We start from the raw sequence: 22,417 nt of genomic DNA, 5'->3' as shown, positions 1-22,417 counted from the left end.
TCAGGCCTGATAACAGAAGCACTTGAATCCTATTGGGAACTTGTTGACGGAGGTTGATGATATTGAAGCTGGTAATGGTCTTGGCAGTATTGATGCGAAGCTCAGTGGCTAAGATGCCAGTTTTGATAAAGTGGGAGCACGCTCCGTTCCTTGGTTAGCAAGAGAGAAGCTTTTGGTGGCTTATTTTGTTGTCATTTCTGTTGTCCGGATTATTCTTAAGGTTGTAATCCGGATATTGTCTTGTGTCAAACCTTCTTATCTTTCCATTTCGTCATAGCGGTCTGTTTAAGTTTTGTCCAGTTTGCTTTAGGATTTTATTCTGGTTTGTTTTGTTTGTCTTGTTATTCAAACCATTCCACCGGTAGTCTAAAGCAAATCCGGTCTTTTATTACTTCCAGTCATGTTTTTGTTTAGTCCTTTTATCATTTTTGTTCAGCACCGATTCTCGTGACATGACATGCGCACACAGTTTGGGCCTAATCTTAAAAGTTAATCATAAAACCCCGGAAAGGCGATCAGAATGTTTAAAGGAAATAAGGACGGTTTGAGATTATTCGGAGCTCGAGTCATGTTGAACTAGGGCAAGTAAAACACAAAGAAAACCGTTAAAATCAAGATTCGCCAAATTGACATGAGGGTCGTTCATGATAATGAGAGTGAGAGTGTTGCCAAACGGTGCTTTAGAAATGACAAATGAAAAAGCAAATGTGTGAATATAATTGTCAAGTCCATCACCATTGGAAGAGGATACAAATCTTTGTTTAAATGTGTTGTTTGCACTGGGCATGTTTTGAAGACTGGAATAACGAAGACATTTTGTTCTGCTACCTAAACACTTTATCCTTCGTTAACCCCTTTTTGAGCCTTATTGTTTTTCTTTCGTACCCCTCGTTCGGAATCAGTAGAAACGACTAGAAAACGCAAGCATGGCAGGTAAACAAAATAAAAAAAAAAGAAAAAAAAACAACAAAACCAAAAAAAAAGAGAAAAGAAAAAAAGAGAAAAGAAAAGAAAAATGATAACAAAAAAACAAAAGAAAGTCAAATGAAAAAGAGGATTTGGGAACTACGTTTGACTTGATTCCTCAAGAGGATACGTAGGCGCTTCACGGCTCGGTCATAGTTTTGAAAAATGAGAAGAAAAAAATCAATTAAAATATCCCCAAGCAAGAAACTGGGGCAAAGGTTGCGTTTGTTGTAAATAAATCTAGTTCCGAAGGTTGTAATTAATAACCCAAAATCAATGCATTTTTGAGCCTTTAATACCCTTCCTTTCTAGCCTATCCAAAATCCCACACTACGGTCCAAAGAAAGACCTTCTGATCAGTCTTCAAAAGATGCCAAGTCAGACAAATGAGAGAGTTTTATCAGAACATAACATTCTGATCCCCATGCAGAAAAGACTCTGATCTCCATGCAGAAGAGACTCTGATCCCCATGCATAAAAGACATTGATCCCCTACGGAATGAGGATCGTGAGTTGAAGGAGTGGATAACCAAAGGAATCCCTAGTAGAGAGAATCTTATCGGTAGCACTCCAATCCCCAGCTGAGAAAGAAAAATGAGAGAGTCTTATTGGTGAAAACCTTCACAGGCACCATAAGGCGAAGAAAGCTGAGAGAAAAACCGAAATGAGAGAGGCTTGATAGTGAAAACCCTCTGGGGCACTACTAGTCGAATAAGGATTGAGAATCAGATGAAAATCATCAGACAGAAATGGTGAAAGGCGATGTGACGACGGAGGATAGGCCACATGTGCATGTCATGACTGTTAGAGTCGATATCCGTGTTTGATAGGTTTTACTTATAGTTTCTCTTGTTAGAGAGTCATCTCTTTCTTTTTGTCTTTTATTCCGTCCCTTTTTGTCTTTCTCCTTTCATAGAAAATTCTCCAGTATAGTCTGTTTGGTCAAAGCAAGTGAGAAATGACTTCAAAATTTGCCATCAGCTTTCCAATTATGCAAGATGGGATCTGACTAATGCACCCAAGTGGTATAAGTCAGGAAGGAACAGGCGCAAAACCCGTGTCAAGAAGGGTATCCCCATCAAGATGAGATTGATAAAAGGGATGGGCCAGTGTCAGCAATTAATATCATCCCCAACAAGTTTTGATTGCATAATGGAACACAAAGCGGGGAAAGGAGAAAGAGGAAACCATCCCCAGCAGGAGTGCAATGACCGCTTACCATGTTTTTAAACTAACAAAATTTTCTTTGATTTGAAATAGGGAAAATGAATGTTATTGATGGCGGAAAGACAGGCCACAAAGAAGATCATCAAACCGGGGTAGAAAATTTTCTCATTGTGAAAATTTTCTTGAAGGCAGGTACCTATTTGGGGAAGAAGAAAGATAACACCAGTCTCAAGGGAGCTGATCTTTGAACCAGTGTTATCCCCAAGTTTTAATAAAGGAAGCTGTATCCCCAGCGGACAGAACAAAAAGATTGAAACTTGTGTTCGGAAAGGCAAAGGGCCAGTGTCGCTCCCAGCAGGTTTCAGAAGAGTGGAGCACCAATTTTGAAGGAAGTAGTTTTGAAATAAGAAGGGGGGGGGAAGGAAAGAGGATTCCCCCAGCAGTATCATCCCCAACAGTAAGTAAATAATTCCCAGCAGTGTTATCCCCAGCAGTTTCGAGGGAAGACAACACAGGTAAGTAAATAATTCAGGAAGAAGGAAATGGTCCACGAATAGGAGACGCACTTCCTAAGTTTAGTTTTACCAATAGGAGACGCACTTCCTAAGTTTATTTTACCAATAGGAGATGCACTTCCTAAGTTTAGTTTTACCAATAGGAGACGCACTTCCTAAGTTTAGTTTTACCAATAGGAGACGCACCTCCTAAGTCTAGTTTTACCAATAGGAGACGCACTTCCTAAGTTTAGTTTTGCCAATAGGAGACGCACTTCCTAAGTTTATTTTACCAATAGGAGACGCACTTCCTAAGTTTAGTTTTACCAATAGGAGACGCACTTCCTAAGTTTATTTTACCCATAGGAGACGCACTTCCTAAGTTTAGTTTTACCAATAGGAGACGCACTTTAGTTTTACCAATAGGAGACACACTTCCTAAGTTCATTTTACGAATAGGAGACGCACTTCCTAAGTTTAGTTTTACCAATAGGAGACACACTTCCTAAGTTTAGTTTTACCAATAGGAGACGCACTTCCTAAGTTTAGTTTTGCCCATAGGAGACGCACTTCCTAAGTTTAGTTTTACTAATAGGAGACGTACTTCCTAAGTTTAGTTTTACCAATAGGAGACGCACTTCCTAAGTTTAGTTTTGCCCGTAGGAGACGCACTTCCTAAGTTTAGTTTTACCAATAGGAGACACACTTCCTAAGTTTAGTTTTGCCCATAGGAGACGCACTTCCTAAGTTTAGTTTTGCCAATAGGAGACACACTTCCTAAAGTTTAGTTTTGCCCATAGAAGACGCACTTCCTAAGTTTAGTTTTACCAATAGGAGACACACTTCCTAAGTTCATTTTACCCATAGGAGACGCACTTCCTAAGTTTAGTTTTACCAATAGGAGACGCACTTCCTAAGTTTAGTTTTACCAATAGGAGACGCACTTCCTAAGTTCATTTTACCCATAGGAGACGCACTTCCTAAGTTTAGTTTTACCAATAGGAGACGCACTTCCTAAGTTCATTTTACCAATAGGAGACACACTTCCTAAGTTTAGTTTTACCAATAGGAGACGCACTTCCTAAGTTTAGTTTTACCAATAGGAGACGCACTTCCTAAAGTTTAGTTTTACCAATAGGAGACGCACTTCCTAAGTTTAATTTCATGCATAGGAGACGTACTTCCTAAGTTTATTTTACCCCTAGGAGATGCACTTCCTAAATTAAGTTTTCATTAATAGGAGACGCACTTCCTAGTTGAAAATCATTAAAATTTCACCCATAGGAGACGCACTTCCTAAGTTTATTTTACCCCTAGGAGACGCACTTCGTAGTCTGGGTCGTTCAGGTTATATTTTTGCTTTAGGAGACGCACTTCCTAGTCTGGTTCATTTAAGATTTCATTCGTAGGAGACACATTTCCTAGTTTGAGTCATTGAGATTTTACCCATAGGAGACACACTGCCTAAAATTGATAGTTCATTTATAGGAGACGCACTTCCTAGTTTGGCTTTTGCAGGTTATATTTTGTCTCAGGAGACGCACTTCCGGAATTGAGATTTCACCCTTAGACGCACTTCCTAGTTTGATTCATTTTAAGTTCGACCATAGGAGACGCACTTCCTAGTCTAGTTTATTGAAGTTTTACCTGTAGGAGACGCACTTCCTAATAAGGTCTTTCAAGTTTTTCTTTTAGGAGGCACTTCCTAGTTTTAGTCACTGAAGTTTTCAACCCTAGGAGACGCACTTCCTAGTTTAGTTCATTCAGATTCAACCATAGAAGACGCACTTCCTAGTTTGAGTCATTGAGGTTTTATTTTAGCAGACACATTTGCTAGCAAGAGTTTTTTGGTTTTACTCGTAGGAGATGCACATCCTAGTCTAGCCTTTAGTTTACTCTCATCATTGAATCAGTAGTATAAGTGGGTTACAATTTTGCTAACGACTCACAAATCTTCCCAGTGCAAACTGGGTTAGGAAATTTCGTTTGTTTTGTTTGTTTTGGTAGTCAGGAGCCCGCCTGGAGAATAGAGGTGATAGAATTTAAGAAGTTGAAGAAGTCAGGAGCCCGCCTGGAGAACGGAGGTTGTTAAAATTTAAGTTGGAGAAGTCAGGAGCCCGCCTGTAGAACGGAGGTTGTTAAATTCAAGATGATGAAGTCAGGAGTCCGCCTGTAGAACAGAGGAATATCTTTCAAGATCAAGCAGTAACCCACTGGAAGGCAGAAGGTTACAACAAAAATCCCCAGCATTCAATCCAAGTTAGAAATAGCAGAAGCTCGCCTCAAGAATGCGAGTCAACAGTCTGAGATGATCAACAGAAACTAGTCACAAAAAAAGAAAAAAGAAAAAAGAAAAATGAATCCAAAGTACGGAAGTGGAGAACAGATGTGGTCTGCTCAAGAACTAGCACCTACAACTAGCGAGTATCAAGGTTCAAATCCAAAGTCTGTATGAAGCACCATTCAAGACTCAAGATCAAGTTCCAGAAGACTTATAGATATGAATCCTTGTAACTAGTAGCTGATAGGCTTAGTTAGTCTTTTTCATTTTCATTTTTGATGTAATGACAGGACCGCGGATCGGAACCTCAACGGAATGGCACCTCGATCGGATCTTCACCTTGGTACACTCTACCATATCTCTCATTTCCGAACTACACGTGACCTGATTCCTTTATAACAAAGGATATGTAGGCAGCTCAGATACCAGGGCTCGGTCACATTCCTTTCCTTTCCTTAGTATAGTCCCTCCAAATAATGGTCGGGTCAAAAACATGTCTAGTCGTTCTTTGTCGAAAAACTCTTCATGTTTCCAGTCAAAGAGGGGCAGCTGTAGACGTGTGATTTTTGACCCTCCCCGGGAGTTTTCACATTTTTAGCATGAATATCTAAATTGGGTCTAATATAGCTATTTTAACTATTTTACCTCATTTCGTCGCAAAAGAAAATTACAAAATATATATATATAACTTTAGCTTATGTATTTCTTATAAACTTGAAAAAATACAAAAAAATAGTACCTTATTTTTGTACTTTATATAATTTCGAAAATTACAAAAAAATATAGTTTTATTAATGTTTTGTAGTCCTTTTAATTTTGAAAAATACAAAAATATTACTTTATATTTTATCTTTATATAAAAACGAAAATGACAAAAATAGTTTTATTTATGCTTTGTAGCTATTTTAGTTTTGAAAAATACTAAGAAAAAAGAAAAGAAGAAATAGTTTTGTTAGTCTTATTTCGGTAGTTATTTTGCTTACATAGGATTAATAGAATAACATCGTGTTTTTTTCTCGGGTCTGGGCAAAGAATAATATTTGGGTTTAAACTACCCGTTTTTAGGCCTAATTTTCGGACCTAGTCCGTAATAATCCGAGCCCACCACACATGGGGGACACGCGTGGGGAACACGGACGGAACACTATACACGGGGAACCCCACCACGCATGGGGGACACATGTCTTGGACCCCTACACACGTGGGGTCCATGTTTCTTTGCACAAGCTACAAAATACACAGAAGGGGAAAAAGGAGGGGGGGATTTTGAAAATTTTGGAGGAGGGCACTATTCATGTTCTTCTTCTTCTTCATGAAGAAAGAACTGAACGAAGGGAGAACACTTTGACTTGGCTTCTTCTTCCTAAAGAAAACAAAGAAACCCTAGGAGAAAAACCCTACCCATAAACCACCAGCTCCCCGCCATCCACTCTCTCACGTCCAAACGCCACCACCAAACGACCCTTCCAACAACCCCACGCACCAGTCCCATCGAGCAGCAGATGTTGCTGCTGCTCGTTGCGCCGTTATGCCCCCAAACAACGACCCAGTCATCCCCTTCATCTTCCTCGCAGCAACTTCCCTTCGAAAACCCCATAACTGGCCGGAAAAACCAGTAGCTTCACCATCTCCTTTCGAGCAGCAGCTGTGGCTACGCTGCTGCATCGCGTCGCCAACGACTTTTCATTCCCGTCAAGCAGCAGCTACTGCTGCTGCGTCGTCCAACCCCTCACGTCCAAACGATCATTTGGAAATACCAGTAGCAGCCATGACCCATTCTCCGTCCGTTCGCGTTCGAGATTATGGCGCGAGCTATTCCGTTTGAGCTTTGATGACTGTTTCTATGGTTTCTCATTTGAAGTCCGTTCGAGTGCCGATGTAAGGTTCCAATTCGTTGGTTTTGTTGCTTCATCTCGCCGACTATGGCTCCATTTCGGTTTGACGAATGAGTTGTAAACCTCCAGCAGTGTTTATCATTAGAGGTTCGTTTCTAATCTTTGTTTGAGTTGATATCGGTTACTATCATGTCCGAGCTTGAATACATGTTATGTTGAAGATTTTGTTTAAATATGTCAAGTTTTAGTTTTGCGCTTATGTTACTGCTATCTCAAATTGGCATGCTAGACGAAACGTTGTGCAAAAGTTTTCATGTTTGTGACTAGTTTGCCGAATTTGTAGTCGGATTGATTTAATAAGTTCTATCATAATTTTGTTAGTCATTATTCTGTTGGTTGTCATATGGGTTAGTTCTAATGTAAGTCCATGTTTAATTGTAATTTGTCAAGCTTGAAACACTCTTTATTAGCCGTACATCCTACTAGCTTCCAGTGTTAGATTAATAAATTAGGATTTCCCTTTTTTAGAGACGAACAAAGTAGAAAATTGTAGTTTCCTTAAGCTTACCCTTTTAGAAATAAAAAATGAGACGAGCCTCGCCAAATAAAACGCACAAATTGTGGGGCCCTCACAAAAGTGTATGTTTGAATTAGAATTCGGGACAGGCCGTCTAGCGAATTTTACGGCCTTCCCCAAACGTAACAATACGCTAGTCGCTTTAGGTGCGTATTTAATAATGTATCTCCCTAAACTCGAGTGCGCATTTATGTGACTCAAATCCAAATCTCAACGACGTTGAAATTTGTCTTTAATCGCGGGTGCATTGATTGTGACGTGGTTCGAGATGCATTTCCACGACGTTGCAAATTCTTTAAAAGAATAACGAATGAGATGAGCCTCGCTAAACAAAGCAAGGAAATTGCGGGGCCCTCGTAAATGTATATATTAAAGTACTCAGTTTATCGGGACAGGCCGTTTAGCGAATCTCACGGCCTTCCCAGAATAATAACACGATAATCTCTTTAGGCGTGTGTTTAATAATTTACTTTCTTAAACTTGGGTGTGCATTTCATGCGACCCAAATCCAAATCCCAAAACATTGAATAAAAATGTGTTCTAGATTGCGGGTGCATTTCATGTGACGCAATCCAAAGACGTGTTTTAAACAATGTTCACATCCCTTGTAAAAATAATAATAATAATTATGAAAGCGGTAAAAGCATAAAATTTGCACATAAGTTCATATTTGTATAAAATCAGATAATCAAGCCGAATATAACAGTTGAGCGATCGTGCTAGAACCACGGAACTCGGGAATGCCTAACACCTTCTCCCGGGTTAACAGAATTCCTTATCCGGATTTTTGGTGCGCAGACTGTAATATGGAGTCATTCTTTTCCTCGATTCGGGATTAAATTGGTGACTTGGGACACCCTAAATCTCCCAAGTGGCGACTCTGAAAGATATATGTTAGTTTTTCTAACATTTGGGGGATGGAATAAACAGTTGAAAAATATGCTATATGAATCGAATTATCATGATCCTCACTTAGAAGATAATTCAAGTCGAATGCCAGAAGCATTTGCTGATCCAAAATTAAATATCATATTTCAGCTGCAAATGCTCCTATTAAAATTAAAGTCCCTGAAGGATAGAGTTTACTGTACGCATGAAGCGTGGTAGACCAATCGGTTCCAAAGGTAACAATCCTTGAAAAATAGTAGGAGCTAATGATCAAAATGATCATAATGAGGAGGAAATAAGCTCTAGAAGAGCCCACGACATAACATTTCATGAAACTCCCGAAAAAGTTCAGGTACCTGAAAATAAAGAAAGTGATGAGATCTCCACAAGTTATGTCGCTTCGGAACTGACACAAAATGATCGTCGACGATATATTTAATACAATATAGTGCACAATATTGTAAAAGATTGTGAGGATCGGACTAGCAGTCCAGACACTTGAAGATGTCATACCATTTAGATACAAGTCTTAACCTATATGACTTATTTGGCTAAATCTATATGAAGATCCTTGAAGGATTGAAAATGCCCGAAGCATATAATTCAAAGTCTTGAGAAATGTACTCGATCAAATTATAAAGATCTTTGTACGGTTTAAAGCAATCTGTGCGCGTGTGGTATAATCGCCTCAGTAAATATTTGCTGAAAGAAAGTTACATAAATTATGTTATTTGTCCATGTATTTTTATAAAGAAAATGTCATCAAAATTTGTTACACTTGCTGTTTATGTTGGTGACATAAATCTTATTGGAACTCCGGAAGAGCTCCAAGAGGGTCTTAAAAATACTTTTACATGGACAAAGTGTACCCATTAAGTACACCAATGAATATTCAATCACTTGAAGTGAATAAGGATCCGTTCCAACCTCTAGAAGAGGATGAGGAGCTCCTTGGTCCTGAAATACTCTATCTCGGTGTAGATGGTGCACTTATTTATCTTGTTATTGCTAACAAAAGTGGTGCAGATCGTATTGGTAATGCAGATGCAGGTTATTTATCCGATACCCATAAAGCTCGATTTCAAACCGGCAAGCATGGAGTGCATATGATTGAGATCAGTGATTCATTCGAGAAACATGTGGGTTGGAATGTGATAAAAGACACACAATATTATACGGAGACAATGTTTCATGCATAACACTATTAAAGGGATTTATAAAAGGAGATAGAACGAAGAACATTTCACCAGAATTATTCTACATACATGATCTTCAGGAAAATTGTGACATTGGTGTGCATCAAATTAGTTCAAGTGACAATCTAACAGATTGTTTTTACCAACATCAATTTTTGAGAATATGGTATACAAGATTGGAATGCAGATACTCAAATATTTGAAATAAGGTTTTCTTCAGGGGGAGTAAAATGCGCACTGTACTCTTTTTCTCTTACTAATGTTTTTCCCACAGGGTTTTCCTTATAAGGTTTTTAATGAGGCAACCAGCAATGCGTATTACTAAATATGTGTACTTTTTTTCCTTCACTAGGATCTTTTCCCACGTGATTTTTCCTAGTAAGGTTTTAATGAGGCACATTATCTTTTAATGAACATCCAAGGGGAGTGTTATAAATATATTATATTATGAATGTTCATTTAGTACTTCGTTGTAAATAAGCTTCCTGAAGAAGTTTATCCATATGGGACTCCACCGTAAATATGTTTATCCATTTAAGTACTCTATTGGAAATAAGCTTCCTGAAGAAGCTTATCACTTCGATACCCGGTTATGGATAAACATTACCCCCGGTAGAAGATTATCCATACCGGGTATAATAAGCTTATCCTTTTAGTACCCAGTTATGGATAAATATTATCCCCGGTAGAAGATTATCCATACCGGGTATAATAAACTTATCCTTTCAGTACCCAGTTATGGATAAACATTATCCCCGGTAGAAGATTATCCATATCGGGTATAATAAGCTTATCATTTCAGTACTCCGTTATAGATAAACATTGCTCTCAGTAGAAGATTATCCATATCTGGTATAGTAGCAGCTTACACAATAGCTTCCTTTCTTCTATAAATAGAAGAGATTTCAGGTCATTATGCATATCAGTTTGAATTCGAATAATATATCAGTTTCTCTCTATACTTGTCTTTACTTTATAGTCTTTATTTTATAACAATACGCGTATAACGAATAAAAAATAAAAGAAATATAATAGATAATATTAAGATTAAGACTGTATTGTGGTCCAGGTTCGGGCCTAAACGGGCCTGGGCTTTTTGCGGGCCGGGATTTGGCGGTGCCGGGCCAAACGGTCCCAATGGGTGGAACCAACCCACTGTGGTCCTAAGCCCACATGGTCCCGGGCTAAATGGGCCGGGCCCACGGGCCTAAACTGGCTTTTTCATTCCGGGCTATTTTTTTTTGTTTTTTTTTATCTAAGGCAATTTCTTGTAAACTATATATGTATATACTAATATAAATTGCTTGTGTATAGCTATATATATATATATATATATATATATGTATATTAGATATAGTATATATAATATATATAAGCTATAGATATAGTTCAAATTAAAGTTTACATTTAATACTCGGTATCAAAGCTGTAAATTAAAGTTTACATTTAATACTTCAAATTAAAGTTCAATACCTTCAACATAATAATACTTCAAATTAATCTAACAAACTAGAACATTAAGCATAATACGTCTAATAATTTTAAAATAACACAAATTGTCTCAAATCAACTTAAAATCTTAAATACGAATGTCTGGAGAACGCGCAGGACAACTCTTTATATGTCTCCTTAAAGAGCATGTGCCCTCCTTTCGACGACGAGTGTGGACTCGACCACAGTTCTTGCACTTTATTATGTAAACTTCTTCATTTTCTTCTACCACATTAAAGTGTTCCAAAACAAAGGGGTGCAATTTAGAATTATCTGGCATGATTTAACTTGAATTAAGAATTTAAGTTTGAAAAATGAGAGATGAGTGAAGACTTGAAAACTTGAATACTTCAATTTGAGTTTGAGAAATGAGAGAGATTGATGAATTTGTGAGTAAAAATGAAAGAAAGGGGGTATTTATAATTGAGAATAGGGAAAAAGTGTAATTATAAAAAGTTTGGGGGCCAAATGACTATTTTTGAAAGTGCCAAACGGCTAAAAATGCAGGCCAACGACTACATTTTAAAATTCTGACCGTTGGCCCTTTTTTTAAATTTTTTTTAAAAAAATAGCCGTTGGGTCCGGTTGAACCGGCCCAGGCCCGCTTGCCGGTCTCGGGCTAAACGGTCCCGGGCTCGCGGGCTTTTTGGTAAGGATCAGCCCACCGTGGACTTTTGGACCGCTAGAGACCGGCCCGTTTGGCATGCGATTACGGGCTGGGCCCGGACCACAATACACCGTTATTCTAAATATGTTTCGTTTATAGCTAGATGGTAAATGAGATTGTGGTTGAAAACTTTTCTTTCCTGTGACTCGATCGGAATAAGTATATAAAAAAAAATTGAGGATATTAGAAAAAAAAATCCAACCACCTTATAAGATTAGTCAAACATCCTTAGTGGGAGTTTGGACATAAAAATTGTAAAATTTCAAAAAAGAAAAAAAGAAAAAAAGAAATTCAAGGTAAAATGGTATTTGAAAATTAGAGTTGTGTTTGGACATGAATATAGTTTTGGGTTATTTTTTAAGTTTAGTGAGTGATCTAAGTGAAAATTTTAAAAAAATAGCTTCTTGTAATTTTTAAGATTTTCGAAAAAAATTTAAAATTCATTTTCAAGTGAAAATCAAAATTTTATGACCAAACATTGATTTCGAAAAAAATAAAAATATTTCAAAAAAATAAAATAAAAAATTCTTATGTCCAAACAGGCTTATAATTCCAAAAAGTAACAAAGACTCCCACTCCCACGCGCGTGGGAAAACCAAAATCCAATTCCCAATCAGACAGGGAAGCGACAGGTCTTATGTTCTCACTTCTATAAAACCTTTGTGTTCATCGACTTTGCCGCTGTTGAATTCACTGTCCAAACCCCAAACATCAAACTCCGATTGTATGTTTTCCTTCTTGTCTCTCTTCTCTTTAGATAATAATTAGCCCGAAACCCCCTCCCCTTTTAATGGTATAATACGATTACTCTATCTGTTTATGTTTTTTTACATGTTAAATTATACGTTTCGAATGGATCGAAACTTTGATTGTGTAACATGTTCTCAATTGCTAAAATTTCTTATTGTGCAACATCTACATTGACATACTTAGTAGTACTTTATAAGGTGTGACCTACAACGACATGCCTAGTATTATCCTTCGTTGTGGGGTCTGGCAAGGATGATGTGTACACAAACCTTACCATGTTTCCAATAGACCCTCGACTCAGTCGACTCAGGAAAGCATAACCACCACATTAATGAAAATATAGAAACGAAGGGACAGTACTAAAAAGCCATATAAAAGCAGATAAAAACAACAAGATAGTAAGGTGATCAACAATGAAAGAAAACAACAGTTAGTCATAAAAATTACTCCCAACTGTTGGGAATAAACCCCTTACCAAAATAATATTCACGGTAATAAAGCGGAATAATAATGTAGCACCGAGATACGGTAATTAACAAGAATAAAAGAGTAACAATGACACCAAGATTTTTACGTGGAAAACCCTTCTGAATAAGGGAAAAAAAACCACGACCCCGAGAGGAGCAACTGATATCACTATAGTAAGGAATTTTACACTTTGTAGGTCGGAGGTAAATACTCCAAAGACCACTACAACACTCAAAAGAAATAACCCTCTTTTGATATTCCCACCTCACTACAATATCGCTCACTCTCTATTTTCCTCACAGACTATTTTCTTATACCTTGTCTGTGAAACCTCACTCTTTCTTTCTCTCTTTGTTGGTGTGTAGAAATGAGAGTTGAAGCTCTCCTTTTATAGCCAAAGCTTCACCCTCTAAAGCCTACAATATTTGACAATTTACACACACTTTTCACAATTCAACAAAGTTGGCTACCAAACCAAAGAAATTCAACAAGGTTGGCTACCAAACCAAACTAATTCAACAAGGTTGGCTACCAACCAAACCAAGTCAACAAGGTTGGCTACCAAACCAAAGAAAACTCTTATTAGGCACATGCCTAATACTTCTTCAATGAGATGGACATCATCAATCTCCCCCTCCAGTCTCATTCATCTAGAGGAGGTAGCACTGTCTTCTAGTTTGAGTGCATGCCGACAAGTTCTTTGCATAGCTCGAACTTGTTCCTTGGTACCACCTTGGTCAGCATATCTGCGGGATTCTCACTTGTAGAAATCTTCAAGACTTTTAGAGATTCATCATCTACCATTTCTCGAATCCAATGATATCTCACATCAATGTGTTTGGTCCTTGCATGGTACATAGAGTTCTTGCTAAGGTCTATTGCACTTTGACTGTCACAATAGACGACATATTCCTTCTGATGCAATCCAAGCTCTTGAAGGAATCGCTTGAGCCATATCATCTCCTTGCCAGTTTCTGTAGCAGCAATGTACTCTGCTTCAGTTGTTGAAAGTGCAACGCACTTTTGCAACTTAGACTGCCATGATATAGCTCCCCCTGAAAATGTAAACAAATATCCAGTACTGGATTTTCTGTTGTCAATGTCACCTGCCATATCAGCATCTGTATAGCCCTTCAAGATTGGATCAGATCCTCCAAAGCACAAACAATCTCCCGTGGTACCTCTCAGGTACCTGAGTATCCACTTGACTGCTTCCCAATGTTCCTTTCCAGGATTTTCAAGAAACCTGCTGACAACACCAACTGCGTGAGCAATATCTGGTCTAGTACATACCATTGCATACATCAAGCTTCCGACTGCTGAAGCATAAGGAACTTTAGCCATGTTCCCTTTCTCCTCCACTGTTGTAGGACACATCTTCTTACTCAACTTTAGATGACCAGCAAGAGGTGTGCTGACTGGCTTAGCATTCTTCATGTTGAAGCGTTCTAGTACACGTTCAATGTACTTCTCCTGAGATAGCCACAACTTTCTACTTGTTCTCTCTCGAACTATCTTCATCCCTAGAATTTGTTGTGCTGGGCCCAAGTCCTTCATATCAAATGACTTGGACAGATCTCCTTTCAACTTTGCTATCAACCCCTTGTCTTTTCCTACAATTAACATGTCATCCACATACAACAACAATATAATAAAGTTATTCTCAGAAAATCTTTTGAAGTATACACATGGATCAGAATAGGTCTTTAGGTATGTTTGACTTTTCATGAATGAATCAAACTTCATGTACCACTGCCTTGGTGCCTGCTTCAATCCATAAAGACTCTTATTCAATTTGCACACCATGTGTTTCTTTCCAGCTACTTCAAATCCTTCTGGTTGCTCCATATAAATCTCCTCTTCCAAATCTCCATGAAGAAATGCAGTTTTCACATCCAACTGCTCCACTTCAAGATCTAGGCTAGCTGCTAAGCTCAAAATTGTTCGAATAGAAGTCATTTTAACAACGGGGGAGAAAATTTCGTCAAAATCAATACCTTTCTTCTGTTCGAAGCCTTTAACCACCAATCGAGCTTTGTATCTGACCAGCTTGCCATCTCCATCTTTCTTGAGTTTAAAGACCCATTTGCATTTGAGTGGTCTTTTACCCTTTGGAAGTTCAACCAGCTTGTATGTGCCATTTTTCTGGAGAGATTCCATCTCTTCTTGCATAGCTTTCATCCACTGGTTCTTTTCTGGATGGGACAACACCTCCTTAAGACTTTCTGGCTCCCCCTCATCACTGATGAGGACATACTCTGTGGAAGGGTACCTGCGTGACTCTACCCTTGGCCTCTCTGATCTCCTCAGAGGTTGATGTTGTTCTTCTCCCTGAGTGGGGTGCTCCACTTCCTCGACACCTTCATCAAGTTGCTCCCCCTGCTCAATAACCTCACCAGGTTGCTCCCCCTGCTCGGCAACCTCGTCGGTCGTACTTTCTGCACTTGTGGGATTGTTAGAAGTAGAAGGAATAGTAACAAAGTTAGGAATTATACCATTCTTCGCCTTTTCTGACATATCAGCAGCAGTTCCAACTTCACTTTCTCGGAAGACTACATCTCTACTTCTGATGACCTTCTTCTTTACAGGATCCCACAGTCTGTACCCGAACTCTTCATCTCCATATCCGATAAATATGCAGGGAATAGATTTATCATCCAGCTTTGTTCTCTGCTCTTTTGGTACATGTGCAAAAGCTCTGCAACCGAACACCTTCAGATGCGAGTAGGACACCTCCTTGTTGGTCCAGACTCTCTCTGGGATTTCAAACGCCAACGGAACTGATGGACTCCTATTGATCAGGTAACAGGCTGTCTGAACTGCTTCACCCCAGAATGACTTAGGCAGTTTAGCCATTCTGAGCATGCTTCTCACCTTCTCCACAATGGTGCGGTTCATCCTCTCGGCTACGCCATTGTGCTGTGGGGTTCCAGGAACTGTCTTTTCATGTCTGATCCCATGACTTGAACAATACTCTTCAAATTCCCTTGAAGTGTACTCACCTCCATTGTCACTTCGGAGACGCTTTAGCTTTCGACCCGTCTCCCTTTCTACTAGAGCATGAAACTTCTGGAAAACTTGAAACACCTGATCTTTGGTTTTCAAAATATAAACCCATAATTTTCGTGAAGCATCATCAATAAAAGTAACAAAATATTTGTTACCGCCCATTGATTCAATTTCCATTGGGCCGCAAACATCAGAATATACTAAATCAAGTATATTCAATTTTCTTTCAGACGATGTCTGAAATGAGACTCTATGCTGCTTACCAAATAAACAGTAGTCACAAGGTTTTACCGTTGTACCTTTGGCATAAGAAATGAGTGATTTCTTGGCAAGAATCTGCAATCCCTTCTCGCTCATATGACCCATTCTTTTGTGCCACAAATCTACAGAAATCTCATCTTGTGCCGCGTTCAATTCACCTTGGCATATTTCTGCATTTGTCCTGTACAACGTGCCACGAGCAACTCCCTTTGCAATCACCAATGATCCCTTAGTGAGTCTCCACTTTTGATTTGCAAAATAGCTCTCGTATCCATCTCGGTCTAAAGCAATTCCCGAGATCAAGTTCATCCGTAAATCAGGTACATGCCGCACATCCTTTAGAACCAATGTGCATCCGACATTTGTCTTGATACAAATGTCACCAATCCCCGCAATCTTTGAGTAACTTGTGTTACCCATTTTCACTGTGCCGAAATCACCTGCTACATATCTGCAAAAAAGATCTCTTACCGGTGTGGCATGGTGAGATGCCGCTGTGTCAACCACCCATTCCGACTCTGAACCTGACAGGTGCATGCATTCCTCTTCCTCATTTATAAAGAGGACAACATTATCATTATTTTGCACCATGGCGGCTGTGTTGTCGTCATTCTTCTGGCCACTGGTTTCACCTTTGCCCTTCCTTGGATTTGGGCAATCTCTTTTGAAGTGACCTGGTTGATTACAGTTGTAGCAATTTCTGACTCTTGATTTGGATCGGTTCTTTGACTTCCCACGAGCTCCGGATCTACCATAGTTGTTCGAACTCCTTTGATAACTCCTGCCTCTACCTTCTGTGATGAGAGCCTGTCCTTGATTTTCAGGCTTCTTTCTCATCTTCTCATTGAGTAGAAGAGCCGATGTGACATCTTTCAACTCAATAGTAGTCTTACCATGCAGGATAGTTGTTGCCAAATTATCGTACGAAGATGGCAACGAGTTCAATAGCAAGATGGCTTTATCTTCTTCCTCGATTTTCACTCCGAGGTTGGCAAGCTGTGTGATTAGTCCGTTAAACACATTTAAATGTGACAAAAAATTCGTACCTTCACTCATGTGTAGGGCGTATAACTGCTTCTTCAGGTACAATTTATTTGTCAGCGTTTTGGACATGTATAGGCTTTCCAACCTTGTCCAAATTCCACGTGCAGTGTCTTCATCAATGATGTTATTTACCACATCATCTGATAAGTGCAACCTGATTGCACTAGCAGCTCTTTCATCCAAGTCAGCCCAATCCTCAGCTTTCATGGTATCAGGCTTTTTGGAATCAACATCTAGAACCTTGTGTAATCCTTGTTGGATGAGCAGATCTCTCATCCTTCTTTGCCATGTTGAGAAACCGTTATCTCCATTGAATTTTGCTACCTCGTACTTTACTCCGGACATTTTTATTTTTCACCAAGTATAGTACTACCGACAGTGAATAGTATTTCAGTGAACGAGCAGAACCTGTGCTCTGATACCAGTTGTTGGGAATAAACCCCTTACCAAAATAATATTCACGGTAATAAAGCGGAATAATAATGTAGCACCGAGATACGGTAATTAACAAGAATAAAAGAGTAACAATGACACCAAGATTTTTACGTGGAAAACCCTTCTGAATAAGGGAAAAAAAACCACGACCCCGAGAGGAGCAACTGATATCACTATAGTAAGGAATTTTACACTTTGTAGGTCGGAGGTAAATACTCCAAAGACCACTACAACACTCAAAAGAAATAACCCTCTTTTGATATTCCCACCTCACTACAATATCGCTCACTCTCTATTTTCCTCACAGACTATTTTCTTATACCTTGTCTGTGAAACCTCACTCTTTCTTTCTCTCTTTGTTGGTGTGTAGAAATGAGAGTTGAAGCTCTCCTTTTATAGCCAAAGCTTCACCCTCTAAAGCCTACAATATTTGACAATTTACACACACTTTTCACAATTCAACAAAGTTGGCTACCAAACCAAAGAAATTCAACAAGGTTGGCTACCAAACCAAACTAATTCAACAAGGTTGGCTACCAACCAAACCAAGTCAACAAGGTTGGCTACCAAACCAAAGAAAACTCTTATTAGGCACATGCCTAATACTTCTTCAATGAGATGGACATCATCAATCCCAACAAAAAGCGAGATTGTGTGCCAATACTACTGTTATGAACACTCTAGTGGTCAAATATTTCTTTTCTTCTGCCTATGCCTAAACCTTGGTAGGCAGATTTACCATGTACTTGTGCTAGTAGGAGGCTGCAGGTACCGGGAGGAATAGTTGAGGTGTGCGCGAGCTTAGCCTTGACACTGTCTTCATCAAAAAAGAAAAAAAAGAAGAATAGTTTGTATAACTGGTCTTACATCTGTTCTAGCTATCTGTCTAACGAGCTTTGCTCTGACATACATTCATTCCACATGGGATTATTGTGATAGACACGAGTCAGGATTGATGTCAAGCATCTAAAGTATGATCGCTACTTTCTTGGCTAGAATTTAATGTAAGATTTGTATATGCAACATGTTAAAGTATGTTCTCATTTATGTTTAAGTTCCCTCTGTTTTGTTCAAATGACCAGAAGTCAGAATGGCGATGACAGATAGCTGTAAGAGACTTGCAGTTGGAGGGGACAAACTCGATAGGCTTACGGATCTTCCTATTAATGTTATACACCAGATTCAGGATCACATGTCTATTGAGGATGCTGCAAAAATGAGTGTTTTGTCTAGAGAATGGAGATATGTTTGGGTTTCAAACCCGAAGCTCGCATTTGGTGCACAGTTTTACAAAAAGAGAAAGCTATCCACCACAACAGACGTCATTAGTACAATTGTCTCGCAGCACCATGGAGTAATTAAGAAGTTCCACTCAATAATACATTCTTCTCAGCACTCAGTTGTTGATGAATGGATGCTATTGTTGTCAGGAAATGGTCTCACTGATCTCACCCTTCATAACCTAACCAATTCCAAGGCTCCATACAGATTGCCTTCCTGTGTGTACGGTGTGGAACTAGAACGGTTAGTCCTGTGGAACTGCATTTTCAGGCCGCCATGCAGTTTTAGGGGTTTCCACAAGCTCAAAAGGCTTAATCTAAAGCAAGTGTCCTTTGAATTAGACATTTCAACTGCTTCCCTCTGGATGCCAAACCTTGAGAGACTGAATTTTATGCAATGCAGCGGTCTTCGTCACTTAAATATATATGCACCTGAACTTTTACTTTTAACATTCTATGGCTGTGGCACTGACGCCCTTAAACCGGGTCCCTTCATGGACTGTGTGAAGCTGGAAAGTGCTGGAGTTTCATTCCAAGAAGAAGTTTCACAAAACAGACAAGATAAAGCAGTGAAATTGACAAATCTTCTCAGCAGCTGGCCTAACATTAGTTTTCTTCTTCTGGACCGGTACTTTCTCAAGTTAAGTTGCAAAAAGTTTATAGTATCTTTGAATAACTAAGAATGATGCATAATTTTGTAGTAATATTTAACGTTATTACTTTGTGGTTCTTTATTTGTTGTCTAGGCTTTTGCTTCTGGTACTGAAGTGGATGGGCTTCCCACGAGCCTCAGCAGATTGAGAGTTGTCTATCTTCACAATTACAATTTCGACGGTGAAAATCAAATATCTCCCCTTGTATGCATCCTCAGAAGTTGTCCCAATTTGAAGGAACTTATATTTCTTGTAAGTAGTTGAGTTCATGAGTTGTTTGTTACTCATTTTCGCTGAAAACATTACTGATTTTACTTTTAAACTATCTACTTTCAGTTGGGCAAGAGGAAGAAAAGTGGCATGAAATTGGATGTAAATCTTCTTGAAGGACCAGGCTCAGGCTGCAATGAAGCTGAACGAGAGTATATGTCAAAGGTACCATACGCAAATGTTGTTGGTAGCTTGATGTATGCAATGGTTTGCACAAGGCCTGACATTTCACAAGCTGTTGGAGTTATTAGCAGATATATGCACAATCCAGGGAAGGAGCATTGGCAAGCTGTGAAGTGGATTCTACGGTATATTCATAATACTGTAGATGTCGGGTTAGTTTTTGAGCAGGAAGACAATCAGTCTGTAGTTGGATATTGTGACTCAGATTTTGCGGGTGATATGGACAAACGAAGATCAACTACTGGTTATGTGTTTACTTTTGCAAAGGCACCAGTTAGTTGGAAGTCTACTTTGCAGTCAACAGTTGCTTTGTCTACAACAGAGGCAGAGTACATGGCTATTACAGATGCTGTGAAAGAGGCAATTTGGCTTCAAGGATTGCTAAAGGAGCTTGGTGTTGAACAAAAAGGTATCACAATTTTTTGTGATAGTCAAAGTGCTATTCAATTAGCGAAGAACCAAGTTTATCATGCAAGGACGAAGCACATTGATGTTCGGTATCATTTCGTACGAGAAATCATAGAAGAAGGTGGAGTCACGGTGAAGAAAATTCATACTACAGAGAATCCTGCTGATATGCTGACAAAGGTGGTGACTGCGGTCAAGTTTCAACATTGTTTGGATTTGATCAACATTGTTGAACACTGAAGATTGAAGATGAAGACACAACCAAAATTTGTTATTGAGAGAGAATTGAAAATGTGGAATTTTGCCAAGGTGGAGATTTGTTGAAGTTTGGCAAAATGCCAAAGTCCCACATTGGTTGGGAGTTAAGTTTGGGGGGGATTTTTCCCCTATAAAAGAAGGCCTAATGTTTAGGATTGAAACACACCTCTCATTTGCCTTCTCATCTGTTTAAGGCATTTGTATCTTCTCTCTTTAGTATTATTTCACTTGTATTTTTGGAGTGGAATAAAATATTGGTTGTGTCCGAGGAGTAGGCAAAATTAGCCGAACCTCGTAAATTCTGGTGTTCCCTTTATTGTTGCTTTATTGTCTTATTTATTATTTGGTGGCTGTCATAATTTTTGGTATAGTAGTTGTGACTTATTCACACTATATACATTTGGCTTCCGCAACAATTGGTATCAGAGCCAAGGTACTGTCTAAGTATGCTCTGTGGTTGCAGCATAGTCTGATCTTCCACATCAGAAAAGATTTATCTTGGTAACTGAGTCAAGGTTCTGTCTGAGTATGCTCTGTGGTTGCAGCTTAGTCTGATCTTCCACACCAGAAAGGAAATAATCTTGATTTGTGTCGTCAGCTATTAAATAATATTTGTGTCAAAGATGGGAGACAATAAACAAGAAGAATCTACATCAAGTGTCAACAATACGTCATCATTGGCATCTTCGCTTATGACAAGAATTGTGTCAAATGCGAAATTTGCGGTCGAAATATTTGACGGGTCCGGACATTTTGGGATGTGGCAAGGCGAGGTTCTAGATGTCCTTTTTCAACAAGGGCTAGATCTGGCCATTGAAGAAAAGAAACCAGATGTTATTGGAGAAGAAGATTGGAGAATTATCAACCGTGTTGCTTGCGGTACCATTCGATCCTACCTTGCTAGAGAGCAGAAATATCCATACACAAAGGAAACTTCTGCAAGTAAATTATGGAAAGCACTGGAGGATAAATTTTTGAAGAAAAACAGTCAAAATAAATTGTACATGAAGAAGAGACTGTTTCACTTCACCTATGTTCCTGGTACCACGATGAATGAACATATCACCAGTTTCAATAAGTTGGTCACAGATTTGCAAAATATGGATACAACTTATGATGATGGTGACTTGGCCTTGATGTTGTTGGCGTCACTTCCTGATGAGTACGAGCACCTTGAAACTACTCTACTCCATGGAAATGACGAAGTTTCTCTCAGAGAAGTTTGTTCGGCTTTGTACAGCTATGAACAAAGAAAGCGAGAAAAACAGAAGGGCGGAGAAGGAGAAGCACTATTTGTGAGGGGTCGTCCTCAAAATCAAACGAGGACAAAGAAGGGAAGATCCAAGTCAAGATCCAGACCCAGCAAAGATGAATGTGCCTTTTGTCGAGAAAAAGGGCACTGGAAGAAAGACTGTCCGAAGTTGAAGAATAAGGCCAAACATAACAATGGAAAGGCCATTATGGATTCAAATGTAGCTGATTGTGATGATTCAGACTTCTCATTAGTTACAACAGAGTCATCAACATCATCAGACATATGGTTGATGGACTCGGCTTGTAGCTATCATATGTGTCCCAACAGGGACTGGTTCGTGGATTTTCAAGAAGGAGAATATGGAGTCGTCAACACAGCGGATAACAATCCTCTTACCTCATATGGCATTGGTTCAATATGATTAAGAAACCATGATGGAATGATCAGAACATTAATAGATGTTAGATATATACCGGGTTTGAAGAAGAATCCCATCTCTGTGGGAGCCCTAGAATCAAAAGAGTTCAAAATCATTGCAGAAAATGGAGTGATGAGAGTATGCTCCGGTGCACTAGTGGTAA

General features: G+C 39.0%; 1 protein-coding gene across 1 annotated transcript; it reads left to right on the top strand.

Annotated features, from left to right (window-relative positions):
- Positions 1–12,262: 12,262 nt before the first annotated feature.
- LOC104239658 (F-box/FBD/LRR-repeat protein At1g13570-like) lies at positions 12,263–19,870 on the top strand. The gene is made up of 4 exons (XM_009794344.2): positions 12,263–12,286; positions 18,612–19,449; positions 19,556–19,714; positions 19,799–19,870. The coding sequence occupies exons 2-3, from the start codon at positions 18,620–18,622 to the stop codon at positions 19,608–19,610; spliced, it is 885 nt and encodes a 294-aa protein (XP_009792646.1). The 5' UTR covers positions 12,263–12,286; positions 18,612–18,619; the 3' UTR covers positions 19,611–19,714; positions 19,799–19,870.
- The last annotated feature ends 2,547 nt before the right edge of the window (positions 19,871–22,417 follow it).

The sequence above is a fragment of the Nicotiana sylvestris genome, chromosome 5, assembly GCF_000393655.2.
Source record: "Nicotiana sylvestris chromosome 5, ASM39365v2, whole genome shotgun sequence".
NCBI lineage: Eukaryota > Viridiplantae > Streptophyta > Magnoliopsida > Solanales > Solanaceae > Nicotiana > Nicotiana sylvestris.
The sequence above is the reverse complement of the archived record's forward strand: the minus strand, read 5'-3'. Positions and strand labels throughout refer to the sequence as shown.